The 21,813-nt window shown below is 40.9% G+C and overlaps 1 protein-coding gene across 1 annotated transcript in view; it reads right to left on the reverse strand.

The window, feature by feature from the left end:
• LOC116511381 (ELKS/Rab6-interacting/CAST family member 1-like) overlaps positions 1-21,813 on the reverse strand; it is a 92,000-nt gene that overhangs the window by 26,846 nt on the left and 43,341 nt on the right. Inside the window, exon 4 of the mRNA XM_032221356.1 lies at positions 16,619-16,763. Within this exon, the coding sequence (XP_032077247.1) occupies positions 16,619-16,763 (145 nt within the window). The remainder of the gene's footprint in view (positions 1-16,618; positions 16,764-21,813) is intronic.

Raw genomic sequence — 21,813 nt, forward strand, 5'->3', positions numbered from 1 at the left:
TATACTGCCCCCAACAATCTGTATCCCCATTTTTATCGACCTCAGAAAGATGGAAGGCTGAGTCAACCTTGAGACAGTGAGGATTGAACCCCTAGCAGTTGGCAAGGTTAGCCTGCAATCCTGTATTCTAACCACTGCACCACCACAGCTCCTACCGTCAATACCATCAATAAAGCCACCCAAAAGCCTATAGTGAAGTCTCACTAAAAGAGCCAAGTTGAATTTTCATTTTCCCACAGTGTAAAGAAGCAAAGCTGAAGAAAACTCGGTGCTGAAGGATGAAATGCAGGGATGTTTTGTAAAGGCCTTCTGGACATAATTCAGTGACATTAGACTGATAGTGCAAGTTACCACTTCACAGCTGGATGGGCTCATAGAGGCTAGTTGGAAACGTCTCCATTTGAAGGCAGCAGTTAAAATGAGATTTTTCTTGGGAATTGTTTTTGTCTGATTAAGGAACAATGCAGAGCTAATTAGAGTGGCATTTAGTAAAAGGAGTAAGATAAAATTAGGAATTTAAAAATAATTGCTTTAAGTGAAATATATTTAATCTTGAACAATCTTTACTATTTTACAACTTTGCATAAATACACGAGGCATAGTGTTACTAGAGAAGAGTAATTTGATCTTAAAATGTAACCTATGTAATGTTGAAATACAGCATTTACATTATGTACGCATGTGTCTGCACGTATAATTTATATATATATATATATATTGTATATATTTATATAAAATATACAATATAATGTACAAATGTATAATTATATCTAAATGATAAAGTGTTGCTTCCAAATTAACAGTGCCAAAGCAGGCCTATGTTGACTAATAATTTGTTTCCTCTCTCAAGAATTAAGAAAAAAAACCCTGGATAAATGAATGTTTCTTGGTTTCTGATAAGGAAGACTAATGGAAATTAAGAAGCAGCTTTTAATGCTTTGGCACAGCAATGAACTTTTTTCACTATTCATCTTTGTTGAGTGGTTTTCTTTCTTTCCCTGTTTTCTGGAACATTTAGATTTGTTACTGTGATGCCAAAAATTAGACATTGTACACTGACAAAATAAGCTGTGAGAAACTATTTTACAAATATAGCTACAGAAGGAGGTCAAATGGCATTAATATAAATTGGTTTAATCTTTTGCAAAAAAAATATGATGATGTAACAGAATGAGAAGCAGTTCTATCAAATCTAAAAATTTGTCAAGACTCTTCTAAACTAATATGATAATTATTTTATTGAAAATAACAGCTTGTGATATACCGGTAACGCAATTTTTTTTTGATTTTCCTGTTCATATAAAGATCTGGAATATAAAGCAGACTACCAGCAGATTATCTTTGAACAGAATATTTGCTGTTTATTTGCATATTTTAACAATTTGTAATCACTCTAATTTACTGGGTGTCATTTAAGAACCAGTTTAAATTAAATTAAACTAAAGATTAAATATTAACATAGAAGTGGAGTTGTTTCTGCCTATACTTGTTTAAAATGTTCAAATATTTAGTGTTCAAGTAAATTGCCCGAGTAGAAGAAAAAAATTATTTTAAGACAAAGATTTGATAGAAGGCAAGTTAAAAGCTGCATCTAGGGCTATAGAATCTAAGAGGCCTAAAGAAAACTAGCTGAAATTAAGATTTCAGGGATGAGGAATGGTTAGCACACCTTTGGTTCATGAATGTGGCAGATGGGGAAGATGATGTACTTGGTCTAATTTAAAAAGTATTAACTATATGAAAGAAAAGTTGTTTTCTAATTTCAATGGAAATCTGGTTGTTGAATAATGCAAAATGAATATTTTAAAAAAAATCTTCTAGTTTCTTGACTTCTATAAGGCAGTGTTGCCAACTTTGGCTATTTCCAGATGTATGAACTTCCATTCCCAGAGTTCCGCAGCTAGCATGACCATTGAAAAGAATTCCGAGATGGCCAAGGTTAGGAAACACATCTGTAGAGCAATGCTGTTATTTAACATACATAGCCATATCATAGTCAAATAAATTAAAGGAGGAGAAAATAATAGGTATTGATTTGATATGGTTGGTAAGTAATTTGATGATCAACAATTGATTACTGAGAGACAATTCTTTGTCTGTAGAATGAACATAGAATGTTTTAATAGGCACGTGACATTTTAATAGGAATATGAGTATAAGGGCAGATTACCCTTTGCGGAAGTGTCTCAAATAAATGGTGCATATTCCAACTTCTTGTAAGAACCAAGCATTATGCAAACATCATTATCCAATCAGACAGAACTTCCTCTATTGCATCACCATGGGAAAATATTTTCACTGTGCCTTTTAGACTAAGCTTTATCGCCCAAAAAGATTCCGAAGAAAAACATATGGTTTGTTTCACAGTATGATGATGAGTACAGTAGGTGAACCCTATCCTCTCTCACTTACAGTCTGTCAATCAAAGAGTAGCTATGTACCTTCTTATGCAGCAGTTTTCTTCTCCATGACAGTCTTCCATGACCTACTTTGGTTGTGGGTTTTCTCCTTCCTGGGGAAAAGAGGAAATGCCTCTTTCTTTTACTTTGAAGTCTGTCCTTGTGTTAGAATAGAGGTGTCAAACTTAATGTCATTGAGGGCTACATCAGGCTTGTGTTTGACCTTGGGGGGCCAGGGTGGGCATGGCTAGCTCGACATCACTCGTGTCGGAGGCATCTGTGGTGGCCAAACACTCTGCCAGAGAAAACAGGCTCCTGAACTTTGTTTTCGGCTGTAATGGCCTACGGCAACCCTCTGCCATTCGGCTGCGTACAGCCTCCTGAGCTCCGTTTTCGCGGTAGAGGCACCATGATCTGGTCCTTTACTGCATCCAGGGTGGCCCTGCAGGCCAGATCTAAGCACCTTGCAGGCCAGATAATGTCCAAAGGGAAGATGAAATGATGGTGAATACACTTATCTTTCTCTTGCTCTTCTCACCTGCTGGAAGAGACATGGGGATAGGCAGACATCCAAGAGGAACAGATGAGGCATGGGAGCTGGCATAAAGAACCCTACTAGAATATCGGCCTTACTCATTAGACGATAGTGATGACCAACTGGCCAAACAAAATGGTGGGAAGTCAGCTACAGTACTCAGTTGAATAAGACTCTGCAAGTTTCAAAAATGGGTTCAAAGATTGCACATATCCTATAGGTACAGGATTCTACCATCCCCGCCCCAAATTTAGAGCAAGCCTTATATTTCAATTGTATAATAGAATTCTATCAGTCAATACTGCCTTTTAATTATAACATTATGAAGACCAGCATTCCAATTTTGCACACTTGAAACTGCAACTTATATCTATTAGCATTTTCTATCTGAAACTTCAAAACCAGACTAGCTCCTGTAATGACAGTCCAGGAGGCAGCACTTGACAAGTGAGAATCGCAGAGAGAAAATGACTTTATCATAAAAGCGCAGTGAAGCAGGCTGAGAGAATTTCAATTGTGTTACATTATCACTCCTTTCACACCCAGTAGCAGGGTGCCTGATTCTTAACCAAAGATATGTAAGTGAATTATTCAGGATCATATGCACTTAGATTTATTCAGCTGCTGAATGTCAACACATTGTCTTAAAAGAAAAATGCATGCACGGCAGAGACCCAAAAACCAGCTGGCCATCCGATGGTAGGTGCATGCGCATACATGATATAACTGAGCTGGGGCAACGGCTCGTGTGTCTGCAGGGGTCTGCATGCCATAGGTTCGTCATCACAGCCCTATACTATTCTGGACAAATTGCTGTCCAAGATCTTCCATACCTCCAGTATGGAGCACCCACACCTTCTGAAGGGAAGCCTTTCCACTAGTTTACTATTTTCACTGTAAGGAAATGTCTCCTTGCTTCTCTTCTTGATTAGTTTCCACCCATTGCTTCTTATCCTGCCTTTAGGTGCCTTGGAGAATAGGTTGACCCCCCCTCTTCCTTGTGGCAGTCCCTTAGATATTGGACGCTAAGGTTCCAGACGGAGCTTGGGGTCATTCCTGATACTTTCGCCCACAGTCCGGTAGAGACTCTGGTTGCTGCTTGGCATTCGGCAGCATCAGAGGCCCTCGACCGGATTGCGCCACTACGGCCCCTCCGAGGCGGCGGATCCCGGAGACCTCCTTGGTTCACCGAGGAACTCCGGGAGATGAAGCGCCGGAGGAGATGCCTAGAGCACCGATGGAGGTCCGATAAGTCCGAATCGAACCGAGCAATGGTAACCACCTGCACCAAGGAATACACCAGGGCACTTAGGGCAGCGAAAAGATCTCACATAGCCACCTTGGTTGCGTCCGCTGAGTCCCGCCCAGCCGCCCTGTTTAAGATAACCCGCTCCCTATTAAATAAAAGGGAAGCGGGGGAACCCTTGCAGGGCAGAGCTGAGGATTATGCCCAATTCTTAGCGGACAAAATTGCTCGGTTTCGGTCGGACTTGGACTCCATCCCCGCAGTTCCAGCTGAGGCACAAGAGGATCAGGTGGAACATCTCTGGGTTGAGTTTCAAGATGTTACCCCCGGGGATGTGGACAAGGCCATGAGGGCTGTAAGTGCCTCCACCTGCGTACTGGACCCGTGTCCCTCATGGCTAGTTACTAACAGCAGTGAGGTGACACGAGGCTGGATCCAGGCGGTTGTGACCGCCTCTCTTCGGGAGGGGAACTTCCCCGCCGCACTGAAAGCGGCGGTGGTGAGACCCCTCCTAAAGAAGCCATCTTTGGATCCAGCTGTTCTTAATAACTATCGCCCAGTCTCCAACCTTCCCTTCCTTGGGAAGGTTGTTGAGAAGGTGGTGGCCTTTCAGCTCCAACGGTCCTTGGAGGAAGCAAACTATCTCGACCCCTTCCAGTCAGGCTTCAGACCCGGTTACAGCACAGAAACCGCTTTGGTCGCATTGACCGATGATCTCTGGAGAGCCAGAGATGGAGGACATTCCTCCATCCTGGTCCTCCTTGACCTCTCAGCGGCTTTCGATACCATCGACCATGGTATCCTTCTGCGACGACTGCGGGAGGTGGGAGTGGGAGGCACCGTGTTGCGGTGGTTCTCTTCCTACCTCTCGGACAGGTCGCAGTCGGTGTTAGTGGGGGGGCAGAGATCGTCCCCTAGGCCCCTAACATATGGGGTGCCTCAGGGCTCGGTCTTATCCCCCCTACTATTCAACATCTACATGAAACCGCTGGGAGAGATCATCCGCAGGCACGGGATCAGATACCACCAATATGCGGACGATACCCAGTTGTATCTGTCCGCCCCGTGCCAACTCAATGAAGCGGCAGACGTGATGAACCGAGGCCTTGAGGCCGTTAGGGACTGGATGAGGGTTAACAAGCTTGTGCTCAACCCAGAAAAGACCGAGTGGCTGTTGTGTTTCCCTCCCAAAGATTCGACCAATATTCCATCACTCAAGCTGGGGGGTCAAATTTTATACCCCTCAGAGAGGGTTCGCAACTTGGGAGTCCTCCTAGATCCACAGCTATCGTTTGACCACCACCTGACGGCTGTGACTAGGGGGGCATTCGCCCAGGTTCGCCTGGTGCGCCAGTTGCGACCCTACCTGAATCGGGAGGCACTCACAACAGTCACTCGGGCCCTTGTGACCTCTAGGCTGGAATACTGCAATGTGCTCTACATGGGGCTGCCCTTGAAGAGCATCCGGCGACTTCAGTTGGTACAGAACGCGGCCGCGCGAGTGATTGTGGGTGCACCGCGGTTCACCCACATAACACCTATCCTCCGCGAGCTGCGCTGGCTACCTGTCGATCTCCGGATGCGCTTCAAGGTGCTATTAGTCACTCATAAAGCCCTGCATGGTAGTGGATCTGGATACTTGAGAGACCGCCTCCTGCCAATCACCTCCCTGCGACCAATTAGATCACACAGATTGGGCCTCCTCCGTATTCCATCAGCCAGCCAGTGCCGGCTGGCAACTACAAGGAGGAGGGCCTTCTCAGTAGTTGCCCCGACCCTTTGGAACGAACTCCCCGTGGAGATTCGTACCCTCACCACCGTCCAGGCCTTCCGCACAGCCCTCAAGAACTGGCTAGCCCGTCAGGCCTGGGGACAAGGATAGCCGCCCCTCCCGAATGATGAATGTATGTTGCTTATTACTTTTATTATATGTGTCTATGTTACTGTTTGTACTCCCCCTCCCTGATTTTATGTGAGCCGCCCTGAGTCCCCTCAGGGAAAAGGGCGGCCTACAAATGTTAATAAAATCTAAATCTAAATCTAAATCTATTGGAACACTGCTATCATGTCTCCCCTAGTCCTTCTTTTCATTAAACTAGACATACCCAATTCCTGGTATCCGTTCTTCATATGTTTTAGCCTCTAATCCCATAATCATCTTTGTTGCTGTTCTGATATATATATGTGTGTGTGTGTGTGTGTGTGTGTGTGTGAGAGAGAGAGAGAGAGAGAGAGAGGGAGGGAGGGAGGGAGGGAGGGAGGGAGGGAGGGAGAGAGAGAGAGAGAGAGAGAGAGAGAGAGAGAGAGAGAGAGAGAGAGAGAGAGAGAGAGAGAGAGAGAGATTGATTGATTGATTGCATATCAGTGATACATAGGCAGAAAAGACTATCCATTCCTCACCACCCTCCCACCCCAACTCCAGGAACTATTTTTTCTGAGGGGGAAAAAGTCCTTTCCCAATACTTCAAAATTCCTGGATTCTAAAGTGATGGGGACTGTTCAGTGTCAGCTTAACACAGTCTGTCTGCAAGAGCCCAGAAACAGCTATGCATGCACACATGAATGTCCCTTTGTCTGCACCTTGTAAACACTGCTGATAGCAACATTATTTAAGGAAAGAATTCTACTTGGCCTTGCTATTGTGTCTTTCAGAAAAATAATAAAATTTGGCTAAATTATAAAACTAGCACTTTCCTTAAGCCTGCTGATTAATATTGCCAAGAGCCTTCACTGTATCTGATGCAGAAGTTCAATGTGGCTAGTTTTCCAGTAGACAAAGGAGATGGCTATGGAAATAAGAGGTATGGGTGTAGCTTATGAACAATATTAGATGTGGATTTCTTCTTGGTGAATAAGCACTGCTCATTCATCATTGCTCTCCTTCTTTAGAATCAAGAATTCAAGGCTGACTTTGATTTTATTCACCTCTTCAGTAACTCAGGAAATCAGGGCAGTCCTTAGCCACCTTCTGAATGAACAGCTAGATCCTATGCTTCCTCGAACACAATTTCAGTACCTAAAAATACCTAGGTATTTTAAAAATGTTGCTAATTATTTGTAGTTTAATTAACAGCAATGAAACGATGAAGCAATGAAATGCCTCTCAAATCAGCCAAAAACTGGTAAGAAAGCCATTTGATGGCTTTATTTGATGGCATTTTGCCCAGACATATCAACTTGTCACAAGTTACCATATTTTTCAGAGTATAAGACGTGCCATTTTCCCTCAGAAAAGAGGCTGAAAATCTGGGTGCGTCTTATACACTGAATACAGCATTTTTGGCCTCCCGAAACCCTGTCCTCTTCACCAAAATGGCTGTGCAGAGCCTGTAGAAGGCTTTCAGAGAGCTCTTGGGGCCTGGAGAAGCCAGAAATGAGTAATAAATGGGATGTTTTTAGCTCAATTTTGCCCCCCCCAAGCCCCCAGGAGTACTCTATAAGCCTCCTAAAGGCTATGCATGCAATTTTTTGCTCATTTTTGGAGGACCCACACCCCAGGAGCACTCTGCAAGCCTATTCATGCCTTTAAAAGGGGGGGGGGCATTTTTGCGAAAAATGGGCCATTTTTTGGGAGATTTGGAGAGTGCAAAAACTTTTTTTTAAATTTGCCTCTTCAAAACCTTGGTGCATCTTATACTCCGAAAAATATGGTATGTAAAGTGACAAAACAAAACTGAAAATCCACCCTGTCTTGCCTGTTAACTATGCATAATAAAGTAATTACTTTGTGATCCTGCTGGGGATTGAATGACAGTAACTTTCAACAATACATAAAATATATTGTTGCAGAAATCAACTGGCAAAAGTTAGATTTTAGATTTTTAATTTGGGGGGGGATTACACTCTCCTTTGTTACGTTTAGAAGTGCAAATTTAGAAGAATCACTTCCTAAGCCCATGATGGTGCACCTATAGCACGGGTGCCAGAGGTGGCAGGCAGCATCCTTTCTGTGGGCACGCAAGCCATTGCCCCAGTTCAGCTCTGCTGTGCATGCATGCGTGCCTCCCGCTGGCCAGCTGGCCTTCGGGTCTCTGCTGTCCATGCCCGGGAGGGCCACATGTGGGGAGGAGGAACGTGTGCATGTGCGGGGGCCGCACGTGGGAGAGTACAACTACGCCCAGGGGTGGAGCACATGCAGGGGTGTGTGTGGGTATGTAGGGGGGACATGCGGTGGATTACACACGGGGGGCATGCATCGGGGGCATGCTTTGCATTTTGGGGGGTTGGGCACATACATGCGCATTTGTGCACGCTTTGGGCACTCGTCTGGAAAAAGTTAGCCATCACTGTCCTAAGCCATTCTGAAGATGCCCAACTTCATCAAGCACCAATTTGTTATTTATTGTTACATATCTGCATGTCAAAATATATGGATGGGGTAAGAATTGTTTGGAAGAAGTGAAAGTTACTTTTTCTTTGTCACTCCCCTCACTCATCCTTTTCCTGAAACTACTCAGGAGGATATCTATCTATATCTATCTATCTATCTATCTATCTATCTATCTATCTATCTATCTATCTATCTATCATCTATCTATCTATCTATCTATCTATCTATCTATCTATCTATCTATCTATCATCTATCTATCTTATCTATCTATCTATCTATCTATCTATCTATCTATCTATCTATCTATCTATCTATCTATCTATCTATCTATCATCTATCTCCTCTTGCCAATTTTATTTGTTTATCCTGCATTTGCTCTGACCCACAGAAATGACTGCTGCAGAGGCCAAACTAACTTCATTTTGCACAATCCCAGCTGGTATCAGTTTCTGTGTAACGTTCTGCTATAACAGTATCCTGGACTGGACTATTATACAAATTGACAGCAAACTACTACTCACTCCCCCCCCTCCAAAAAAAGAAGATTGTGGAAACATAAGAATATATATATTCTATATATATATATAGTCTACAGCAATGGAGAGGGAGAAAAAACTCCCCCAAAGAGAAATTTGACCCTTTTTTCATTTACTTGTTCCCTCTCTCGTCAAAGATGATGGCATTACTGTAGGTCAGAAAGTTCAGTTGAAGAAATATCAGAAATCATAGACAGAAGCAGAAAAGTAAGAGGAGAGGAGGTAATAGAAAAAAAGCTGCAAACTTTAGTTTGATTTATTGACAACTGGAGGTTTTGAGGGAGAACCAGGAAAGCCAAAAGTTTATAAAATCCCAGTGGTATCATAATAGGCAGAGGATCTAATATAGGAAGGAGAAATCAGGTTTTAAAGAGGAAACAAATGTATCAGAATTTTGCAGCAGTTTAAACATCTGGAAAGAATGAGAAAGAAGAGATAATCAAGAAGAAGTTGATCTGAATCCAGTTTTTCCAAGTCAGATTCTTCTAAATCTGGTGTAAGGCTGAAACCTAAGCAGACAGTTTTTGAGATACAGAAACAAACAACATAAAACAGAACATCTTCAGTTTTAACTAATACATATTTGTATAGTCTTGGGAAATGAAGAATTATTAACCTCAGAATTTATTTGGCAGAAGTTAAGCATCCTGGTTTTCAGAATTAAAGATGAGGGAGATTTAGTGTAAGACTTGGACATACTGATAAGAGAATATCAATCTGAGAAATTACTAAAGTGTATTAAATGTTGTTAAAAAACAGTCTTGTTTAGCATCATGCTACAAAAACAAACTGTATATTTTGTTTTAGACAAAACAATTTTTTAAAACATATATCTTTAAAAGTTGTAACAGGTAACACAGCATGACCCTCATGAAAGAATATGAGAAATAACTTCTCTGAAATCATCAGCTGAGTTTTGAGTAGAGGACAGTAGAATTTATAACGTGTCCAGAACGAGAATTCTTGATATTGGTTGTAATGCTGAATTGTAAGGATCAAACAAATAAAATACAATCTAAAATCAAAAGAAACCAATGTTAAGAGAGGTTGTTACATCAGTGTTTCTCAACCTTGGCAACTTTAAGTCCTGTGGACTTCAACTCCCAGCTGGCTGGGGGATTCTGGGAGTTGAAGTCCACAGGACTTAAAGTTGCCAAGGTTGAGAAACACTGGGTTACACTGTAAAAGAATTGCTTTATGGCAACCTTCATGCCACTAGATTGGGAATGGAATTTAAATCCAATCCTTCTGGAAGGCACTTAATTGAGAAAAAGTATATTGTGACTTTAAATTTCCAGGTTACAACAGCATCCTGAAACGATATATCAAGTTCTCACAACTTCTACATACTGGATATACAGGTTGCATCACCTAGTTTGGTTAAAGAAACATAAGCTAGAAAATAACCAAGTCAGAGAACACCAAGGATCTCTCATTTCAACCTTGAGCTACGCATATTCTCCCTTATTTATATCAACTTTACAACTACAAGTAGCCTTCAACTTAACAACCATTCATTTTATGATGGTTTGAAGTTACACAGCCTCAGAAAAAGCGACTTATGACCCAAAGATTCAGAGTTACAACCACTGCACCACACCTGCCGTCATATGATCGTGATTTGGGTGTTGGCACCTGGCTTCCATTTGCGCTGCTTGCAGTGTCCTGCAGCCATTATGGTGAATCTTCTCAGTGAGCTTCCAACAAGCAAAGTCAATTGGGTGAGCCAGATTTACATTAACGACCATGTGATTTGCTTAATGACCATGGTGACAATAATTGTAAAACTGGGTCTGGTCATGTGAGGACTCGCTTTAACAGTGTGTTGCTTAGCACTGAAATTCTGGTTCCTATTGTGGTTGTTGAGGACTGCATGAATTAGGTATGAAAGTATTAAAAGAAAAATAGTGACACTAACTATTAAAAATGGAGATCATGAAATACCATAAAACAAATCAGGCTTTTGGAGCAGATTAAATAAGCCTATGTGAAATATATTCATATTGTGCAGATGCAGTTCTCCTGATCAGAAACATTTCTTTCTTACATTAAAATTCAATTTGTTAGACTACAAACTGAGTTAACTGCAATTCTGCTTCCAGAGCAGTGTTTTATTTGCCTGAATGCTCATGCTGTTAAATTTCCTCCTTTGGCAGATCAAACATGTCTTCTTCTATATGTTACCAAATGGAAATCTTTTATTTGAGATGCATTACTGTTGTAATGGCTTGTAAAATATATTCACTGATTTAAAGCAGATATGTATAGTCGCACCAGGAACGGTGCTCTCAAAAAACAGATGTGGCCGGAATAATTATTTATTTAGCATGCTTATATATCACTTTATGAATCTAAATGATCTATGGTGATTTTCAAAACAATAACAAAAAATCCCAATTAAAATCAAAGAAGAAAAACCCAATAAAATATAAATTAAAAAACCAAATCAACAGGGAAGTAAGCATCACAAACATCAGCGATGCTGACTGTTCTAATTTCCAAAGTCATTGTGAAACAGTTTTGTCTTGAAGGTCTTATGAAATGGGCCAGAGTTAGACATCAAAGGAAAATTGACAAATGTTTTGGAAAAAAGCCAGACTTTGGATCCCCTCCACCCATCTTACGTACCATGTTTTCCCAAAAGTAACACAGGGTCAGAGCAACTTTTGCATCTTGTTTGGAAACCAAGGACCCAGAGTATGGAGGAAGAATGGAGAGGCCAATCAAGCACAGTAATCTCACGGTCATTGAACCAGTTTTTGGTGCTTTTGGCAAAAGTTGCTCTCATCAGAAAAAAGGATATTGGACCAAGGAGCAACAGGACTTTGGACCACTGTGCTTCATTAAGACCAGGATCAACGCAGCCGTCTACCAGGAGATGTTGGAGCACTTCATGCTTCCTTCCGCAGACGAGCTTTATGGGGATGCTGACTTCATTTTCCAGCTGCCCACACTGCCAAAAGCACCAAAACCTGGTTCAATGACCGTGGAATTACTGTGCTTGATTGGCCAGCAAACTCGTCTGACCTGAACCCCATAGAGAATCTATGGGACATTGCCAAGAGAAAGATGAGAGACATGAGATCGAACAATACAGAAGAGCTGAAGGCCGCTATTGAAGCATCCTGGTCTTCCATAACACCTCAGCAGTGCCACAGGCTGTTAGCTTCCATGCCACGCCACATTGAGGCAGTAATTGCTGCAAAAGGGGCCCAAACCAAGTACTGAGTACATATGCATGCTTATACTTTTCAGAGGTCCGATATTGTTCTATGTACAATCCTTGTTTTCTTGATTACATGTAATATTCTATTTTTCTGAGATGGTGGATTTGGGGTTTTCATGAGGTGTACGCCATAAGCATCACAATTATGACAAATCACGGCTTGAACTAGCTTGCTTTGCATTTAATGAGTCTATCTCATATATTAGTTTCACCCTTTAAGTTGCGTTACTGAAATAAACGAACTTTTGCACAATATTCTAATTTTTCGAGTTTCACCTGTAAATTATCTTCTTGTGAACCAAACTTTACTGATTAGGTAAGTCAAAAATAGAAAATATTAGCTTCCCTTTCAGTCTTGAGGCTATTCATACAAGTAACATTTACCTTAAGCATCTGGTGTTCCCCCTTATCTCTTCTTTGCTGAACTTCGGACATTCTTAGACATGCAGTAAAATAGTAAATTACTTTCTGACAAGTGCTTCTACTACTCAGTGATTAAAAAAGTCACAGCCTATAATATTACATCTCATGTTATTATTATGGTGAGGATGGCTAAGTTAAACTACAACTGTAATTACTTACAGTTATTACTGAATCTCCCCATTTGAGTTAATCAAGGGTATTAATTATGCTTAGTTGGCTAACTCTCAGGGCTAGCAAAGTATTGATTTTCTTCTTGGGTCTTCTTCTCCCACTGGGTAGATACACACTGTCCTTATCTTCCTTGATGCCAATAACTCTTTGACAGCCTTGAAGTTAGTGATTCTTAAGCAGCCAAAACTGCCGAAATGCAATGTAGTTTGACAGCCATTATCATCTCCTCTATTTTTCTGATTCCAAGAACAACTGTCTTCTTAGTCTAGTTCAGTGTTTTTCAACCTTTTTTGTGCAAAGGCACACTTTTTTCATGAAAAAAATCACAAGGCACACCACCATTAGAAAATGTTAAAAAAAATTAACTCTGTGCCTATATTGACTATAGACGGGTGTTTTTCCCACGGCACACCTTACACTATGTCACGGCACACTAGTGTGCCACGGCACAGTGGTTGAAAAACACTGGTCTAGTTCATCCTCCTTTTTCCAGCATGAAGAACCAGTTCATTCACACAGTGTCCGCATCACCATTTCCTTTCCAATAGCCACAATTGTTACCCCAGTTCCATTACCTCCAAAAGAACCGCATGTATTGTGCATCAGCTACGTAATTCCATTCTGCCCCAATTTTAAGGGTCCTGCTGGGACTTCTGCATCTCTCTGTAACAACTATGGTACTTATTCATGAAGTTGTTCTGAATGGAAATGTTCCTGTGAATTTAATCCAATTCCAGTGGTATGTTCCATTATCACTTCCAAAAACATTTTCTATGCAGTTGTCATTCTTACTTGGCACTATATTTCCATTACCTGATCATATTAAGAGAAATTAAGTTTTATCCATAAGTTGTGGTTCTTTCATTCCTGTTCAAAACCTGTGTCTTTGAACTTGACTGTGAATCAAATTACTGCTCTACCGTGTTTCCCCGAATATACGACAGGGTCTTATTTTCTTTTTACTTACAAAATATGGCCTTGGGCTTATTATAGGGGAGGGCTTATTGTTTTGGGGTTGCCGGGCGGCTGCTCCCTTGTGAACTGGCTCCTGAACTGTCTTACAGAGAGTTCTAGCAGCCAGCTCACAACCACAGAGCACACTCCTAGAGTGGCTGCTGCTGGAAGACTCGGCAGCTGAGTTTTGAACCGGAGAAGGCGTTATGCTCGGAGCACGGCAGCTGCTGCAGGGAGAGCTGGGCCCGGACATGTTGAGGCTAGGAGGCATGCCTGCTGGGGGCAGAACAGACACTCGCGCAACCCCCTCCTCCAGCCGGGCAGAGCTCCATGCACTGACCTAGGGGGTATCCCTAATGTGCCAAGCTGCGGGAGCTGGGGAACGGGCAGAGCGCCACATGGCTTGGCACCTTAGGGATACCCCCTAGGTCAGTGAATGGTGCTCTGCCCGGCTGGAGAGGGGTTTGCCGGGCGGCTGCTTGTGAGGGTGGTCACCTCATGGCAGTTTCGCCCTGAAGCTATGCCTGGCTCTTCGGGAGCCAGTTTGCAAGGGAGCAGCTGCCTGGCAATTCCCCCCTCCGGCCAGGCAGAATGCCACTCCCCAACCTAGCGGTATCCGGAAGGCGACAAGCAATGTGAGCGCCTTTCTCCCCCCCAGTTCCTGCGGGTTGGTGCCTTCAGGATACCGCTATGTCGGTGAGCGGTGCTCTGCCTGGCCGGGTGGGGGGGGGGAGGTTGTCCAGGGGGTATATTTTTGGAGATGGGCTTATATTTTTGCCCATGTGAAAAATGTGGCAAGGCTTTAGTTTCAGGACAGGTCGTATTTTCGGGGAAACACGGTATTTCTTCCTAGACTTTCTTACTGCTGTAAGAGCTCTCTGAATGTCAATAAAACGTTGAAGGTGGAAACCACAGCTTTTTTCCTAAAGATTTATTTTTAATCCATGTATTTTCTGTACTAATTTTATAAGTCTGCCCAACTCAAACAAGGTGACTCAGGGGGTGGGGGAGCATACAAAACTTTTGAAACCTAATCTATTGAAGGTATCACAGGAAAATCAATTTGCACCGGCTTCTCTCATTATTAACCTGCAGAACAGCAGATTATACTTTACATTGCCATAGGACGTAACAGAAATATATTGTGACACATGTTTGCTAGGTAGGGCTCAGTTATGACTATACTATCTTATCCTCATCAAAGCATCTGGGCTTCCTTAAATCGCATTATATTCTTGAAGCAGTCCCATTTATTCTTCGAACCTATAAAGAAATAGTTTCCCAATCTATATTCTATCATGAACCAGCTGAGAAGATAAGCCACCTAAGGTTTGGGAAAGGATTGTAGTAGTTACTGTGAGATGACAATTATATTTCCTCTTTAGGAGATAATGCATGAAAAATGGCAAAAGTTCATCTTCAAAGAGCACCTAGAGGGGTTCTAAAATTAATTAACAACAACAAAGGGAAAACAATGTCTTCAAAAAAATCAAGAGTATCAAATATCTTATAACTACAACATAAGAACAAGCTTAGGAAAACTACAAATCTTAAAAAGAAAAAAGGGACGTTGGATCTAAACATAGTCAATTAGGCTCCCAATGGTTCTTTCTGCCAAGTATATTTCACAACGAGTGGACACTTACTGAAACGGCCCTTCCACAATTAGCCATATCTGTATAACAACCCACAAGCAAGGACCACACAGGAAAATCAGTGTGGTTGTTGGGTAACACAAAAAGCAGAAAAGATAAACACTTCTCCTTATTAAGAATGTTAATCCATCAACCATGTATTACTTTCTTTCCATAAAAATACTAATAAGAATCTGTTCATTTTTCCAAGGTAGCTACCACAAACATACTAGAGCTCAGGGGCATAAGCCATATAAAACAGAGCAAAAGAAAAAAAAAGAAAGCAGGTGAACAATCTTTGGTCCTCACTCCAGTAGCAGGAAAGCCTTCTGAGTAAATTCTCTGACAAGCATAGTGGAGACTGAAAAAAGAACGCCTCGTTCTTTGGTGTAGTGCAGTGGTGGGATTCAATTTTTTTTACTACCGGTTCTGTGAACGTGGCTTGGTGAGAGTGGCATGGCTTGATGGGCGTGGCAGGAGAAGGATACTATAAAATCTCTATTCCCTCCCCACTCCAGGGAAAGAATACTGTAAAATCTCCATTCCCTCCCCACTCCAGGGGAAGGATGCGGCAAAATCCCCATATCCTCCCAATCAGCTGGGACTTGGGAGGCAGAGAATAGATGGGGGCGGGGCCAGTCAGAGGTGGTATTTACCGGTTCTCCGAACTACTCACAATTTCCGTCTCTGGTTCGCCAGAATACCTACTGAATACCACCTCTAGTGTAGCGGTGTTTCCGTTTTCTGAGAAATTTGAAAAGCATAAGTCATCTAGAGCAGTGTTTTTCAACCTTTTTTGTGCAAAGGCACACTTTTTTCATGAAAAAAATCATGAGGCACACCACCATTAGAAAATGTTAAAAAATTTTAACTCTGTGCCTATATTGACTATATATAAAGTGTTTTTCCCACGGCACACCTTACACTATGTCACGGCACACTAGTGTGCCGCGGCACAGTGGTTGAAAAACACTGATCTAGAGCAATGTCTCTCAACGGTGGGCATTTTAAGATGTGTGGACTTCAGCTCCCAGATTTCCAGCTCCCACCTTAAAATGTCTAAGGTTGATATTCTGCTCTAGAAGAAAGAGGTGCTGGAGGAAGCAGGAATCAAGAGCATTTGCTCCTGATAAGCTAAAAGCCTCAGAGCACTGCAAAAGTACCTGTTGTTTCAGCTGCTGAACCAAGCGGTCTTTTTCACGTTTTAATCCAGCGACTTCCTCTTGAGTTTTTTTCTTAGAGGACGAAAGCTCCAGGAGAGCAATGTTGGCATCTTTTTCACTAATGGCAGCTAGAAGGGCTTCTTGTCTGGAAAAAGAAAGAAAGAAAGAAAAGAACCGATTAACTTCACTCACCCTGCTCCAAATATGCAAATGTATCTTGTGCCCTGTTCATAATTTCATGCCGATTCCTGCTTTGTGTTCCCTTTAAAATATCAAGCTGCATCTAGTTAAAGTTATGGTCTTTTAAGACTCTTTAAGTGGAGATATGTTGAGGGAACAATAAGCCCCACTGGCTTAGCATTCACTGGAGTTTATAGCAGAAGTATTTGCTAAATAAATCTATTGGGATATTTCATGATAGCAATGAGATTCTCTCAGAGAACTGACAGCCCCTTTAAATATGACTATATCCTGGATATCTCTTTTATGCAAGAAAGTTGTATGTACATGCATACATCGACAGCTTCCTAAAACAAGCTATATCCAGTTAAACTCAGAGCAGGTTACATATACTTGTTTACTTTATCGTTTAAAAAAGTGTTCAGTTCATTTTTTAACTTAAAACTCCCTGTATTTTTAAAAAATGCAATATAGCATAGGGAGATCATGCCTGAATATTTCCAGAAGCACTGCAGAAGTCCCTCCTGCTCAACAAAACTATTTAAGAATCACGTCCACATTTCTGGAAAAACTATCTGGACACTGATGAAGTCTGAACTCCCTCTAGGGTCTCTGAGGGAGTCCCCTCAAATGTATAACCAATACTACAAAGACATCTCAGATATGACTTTATAGACTGGTCTCTTACTTAAAGATACATCAAGGGTCAAGACCATGTGTTGGTTACATTTCTATTATTCCCACAGTGCAATGACGTGAAAAAAATTCAATGGCCTGAGGTCAGAAAAGTCCACTCATAAAATGATTTATGGCCCAGCAGCTCCATTCCTCAGGCTATGGATTTTATTACAAAATAAACCTCAGAACAAGATACGATTTCCTGTCTGAGTGAACAGCTTTTACATTAGGACACCTGGACAGCCTTGCGATTATTTAAGAGAAATAATAGATCTGAACCACACTGGTGCAACTTGTTACTGGTGTTCGCATCCTAGAGCTGCTAACTTTTAAAATACTATATATAACCATCAAGTAGACTGGCAAACATTTAATATTAAATTAAGAATACTTGTATGTTGAATCTATCATCAAAGCAGTACAGAAAATTTGTGACACAAAACATTTGTACTTTGGCTGCTAGTAACTTGACTTTTTAAAACTGTTTTAAAAATGTTAAATCAATACAAGAGAATATTCTTACTCTTAAGATAAGCTCTTGATTGCTGTGCAGAACAAAACATGTATTTTCATAAGGACATACTTCACTATTCTCACCTAAAGGATATACGGTAAATAGTCACTCCAGCCCTGTCTCTCTCTGTGAGTGCATGGTTATGCATGCGTGCACACACATGTGTGTATGCAATAAAGAGGACTACATTTATGTGCAATATGTAAGTAAATGTGATAATTTATTAGAAAGGGTTAGAGATTTTCATTTCTCTCTGTCTCTGTCTCTCTGTGTGTGTGTGTGTGTGTGTGTGTGTGTGAGAGAGAGAGAGAGAGAGAGAGAGAGAGAGATTCCTATAAGCTAAATATAAGTTAAAAGCATTTAAATAGTTTGTTATAAAGTTGTAAAGATCTCAGTTAAACGTAAAAGTTCCCCTTGCACATATATGCTATTCATTCCTGACTCTAGAGGGCAGTGCTCATCTCCGTTTCAAAGCTGAAGAGCCAGTGCAAAGACATTTCCGTGGTCATGTGGCTGGTATGACTAAACGTTGAAGGCGCACGGACCGCTGTTACCTTCCCACCAAAGGTGGTTCCTATTTTTCTATTTGCATTTTTAACATGCTTTTGAACTGCTAGGTTGGCAGAAGCTGGGACAAGTTAATGGGAGCTTACGCGGCGCTAGGAATTCGAACCACTGAACTGCTGATCTTTCTGATTGACAAGCTCAGCGTCTTACCCGCTAAGCCACCACATCCCTTTTCTCAGATCAGTTAGGATCTCAAGATCTCAGTTAAGATGTGGTAAATTGTAAGTACTGATCAAAGTGGGATAATTTAGAAAGTAGAAAATACTAATACAAATACTACACCCCCAAAACCTTCTTTGCAGCTCAAATGCTATTTACAGGGTTCTTGTAGCTAGGACTGATGCCTTCCTAGACCGAAAATGAAACTCATCATTATGGACTAGGGTAATTGAAATGCATCAATGTGTTTAAAACGTAATATTTATTTCAGCCTTCCATTAGTTTGAGTTGTGCTCATTTACTAAAATCCTAAAACAAAAAAAATGTTTCCAGGATTAGGGTATACAGTATTTATAATTTTTTGTGAAATTAGCATTAAAGATTGAATAAATTTTCTCAATCTACCAAAAAGAAACAACATACAGCACAAGAACACATTAAGTTTGTTGTAGCATGACAGCCAAACTTTATTACAAGGACTCTAAGGATTCAACCTTAATACATTTCATGTGGTGCCAGTGTTTCTTAGAAAGATAATTGCTTTTTCATCTGATTGCAGAAGTATTCTCAAAGGACCAACAGAAATTTTTCTCTTTCCTGCAAGTTCACAGGAGAATGAGGCATGCTTTAACAGAGATCATGCTGATTTTCCCCCCCTGGAGACAGGTTAAGAGGTTAACTGAAAAACAGAGTAACATATTCAAGAATTAAATTCTGGGGGTCAATAAAGATTAAGAGTCTATAAACACCATGACAAGAGAGGGTTTTTTTTTTTAAAGACAAAGAGAGAAAGTTTTAATCACTGAATTTTTCAAAAACGATTTCAAGAAATAGAACTAAAATAAAATCAGACTGAGAAGTTTTAATTACAAGTGCCATATTCCCTGTCAACCTGTGTGTGAGAGAGGAATGAGCTAGTATTTACACAACCAGTAAGCTCAAGAGGGATTATTCCTGGTGTTTGGTGGCTCGTTGCACTCCTTTTACATATTGGGATTGTTTTAGGTGTCACGACTAACAGTTTCTTCCAATAATTGTGGAGAGCAAATGGATGGTAAATGCTGGAACCCACAGGTCACCTGAGCAAACAAGTTGTTGCCACAATAAAGATTAACGACAGCTGTTGTGTACATAACCTCAGTTACATTTTTATCTTGGGGAATCAAGAAGGTACTTATGGAAATAAAATTGGTTCAACTGAGAGGGGCAGCTACTTGGTGGAGGGTAGGCTGCCTCATATCACAGACATCTGAAGTGGTGTAGGGTTTCCTGCTTAAGCAGGGGGTTGGACTAGAAGACCTCCAAGGTTCCTTCCAACTCTGTTATTCTGTTCTATTCTACTACAGAGGCAGTCTGAGGTTACTCTGTGATTGTTCTAGTTCTTCTCCCAGTGTCGATAGGCAACCACTGAGAGACACTCTTTTTTTTGTCTCAAAGCCTGATTGTATAAAAGTACATCACCTTCAGTTACTATTCATAAGGGATCCCCTAAAGAGCTGTAAAATCTGCCTTCAGCCAGCTGCTGTAATTGCTGTCTGTCAAAACAGAACCTGTTTTCTTACTAAACATTTCAAAGCATTGATTAGTTTGAAGGTGGGCGGGTGATGGGAAGGGTGAATGGGGGACAGAGGAAGACTGATGGCTTATGGACAGTGAACTTTTATTTAGTTAAAGTACCCCAGAGAGATCCTAACACTACATTAGAGAGAGAAAAAATCTTGCCTGTTCTGGCAGAACAGGAAAGCAACAGGAAGAAATTGTTACAAATAATGTCTGGGTTCCTGACATGGGAAGCATAAAGAAGTTCACACATGAGCAAACAACACACCAAACAGAATCACTGATGTTGCTGCTCACAAAATATGTAACTGTCAAAATGAAGAAATCCCTTTCAGCACACAGCTAGGTTTTTCCCCCATTAACTTTTCTGCAACAGTAAAATATTGTTGAGGTTCAGTGCCTTAATAATTTCATTCCATACTAGGGACCCCCAAAGCAGCACCCTAAAGTAGACTGGTTGTAGTCACTATTTATAAAAAAGCATGAGGATCAATAGTTTAATGGATAAAATGAAGGACCTTTAATATCTGAGTACATAAGATGTCATTGAAAGTAAAAAATGGTTTAAAAAAGAACAGGGAGAAAGTTGATGTCATGATCAAAAGTACAGTCTAGAGATAATGGCAATTACATGTTTATTATCTCTTAGTAGAATGCAACTATTATCCTTCACTTCAATCATCCGTAACAAGGCTTTGTCATATTCAGGTATAAACTGCATTAAACACAAACTGTTATATTCATATAAGACTCTTCTTCCTTTTTTAAAAGAATACCTTATTTTAATTGGACCGGAATTTGGAAAGATATACATGAAATAAACAGGAATGAGTAACTGTTAGCCATAGTGTAGCCTTCAATTCATCAGTGACTTCAATACCTATTTTCTGAACGCAAGCATCATTTTGTACCTATGCATCTCTAATAAGTAACAAGTTCTTAAATCCATTCTCAAATTGTGGGCAACATGAAGTGCTCTGTTGGAGTGCAATAAGACAAAGGTAGAAGTTTACAAAGAAGAAAATACTTGTTAGCCCTGAAAACCTAGACCTCTCTATAGGATATTTACATTACAAAGACACTATGAAGGGACCCTCTACTCTTCTTCCACCATTACAAGCCCACCTTAACATATGTTGGAAACTGTTGTTTTGCTTTTAAACTATAAAATATCTGAAAGGCATATATAAAGTCCAAATATGGCCCATGCAAGACCAACTCTAATTTGTTTTGGAGATAAAAGTTCATTCAAACAAAATGAGCAAAGGTGCTGTTAATTTTGTCTGAAAACACCCGTGGAAGTTAAACCAGTCATTCTATCTTAGCCCCCAGCACTAACTGTACAGTGTAGCTATAAGGTGTTGTGGCTATTTACTTTAAAAATAGCTTACACATCAAAGCTTTTCTGGTAATTGGGAGTTAGACATACAAATACTCCATACTTTTAACTCCCAATTACAGGAAAAAAAAGTTTATTCCTTCCTTCCTTATGTTATACCCAAGAAAATTAGAGGTTTTTTTTAAAAGCTTCATTCTA

This window comes from Thamnophis elegans, chromosome 7 (assembly GCF_009769535.1).
Source record: "Thamnophis elegans isolate rThaEle1 chromosome 7, rThaEle1.pri, whole genome shotgun sequence".
In the NCBI taxonomy this organism is placed as follows: domain Eukaryota; kingdom Metazoa; phylum Chordata; class Lepidosauria; order Squamata; family Colubridae; genus Thamnophis; species Thamnophis elegans.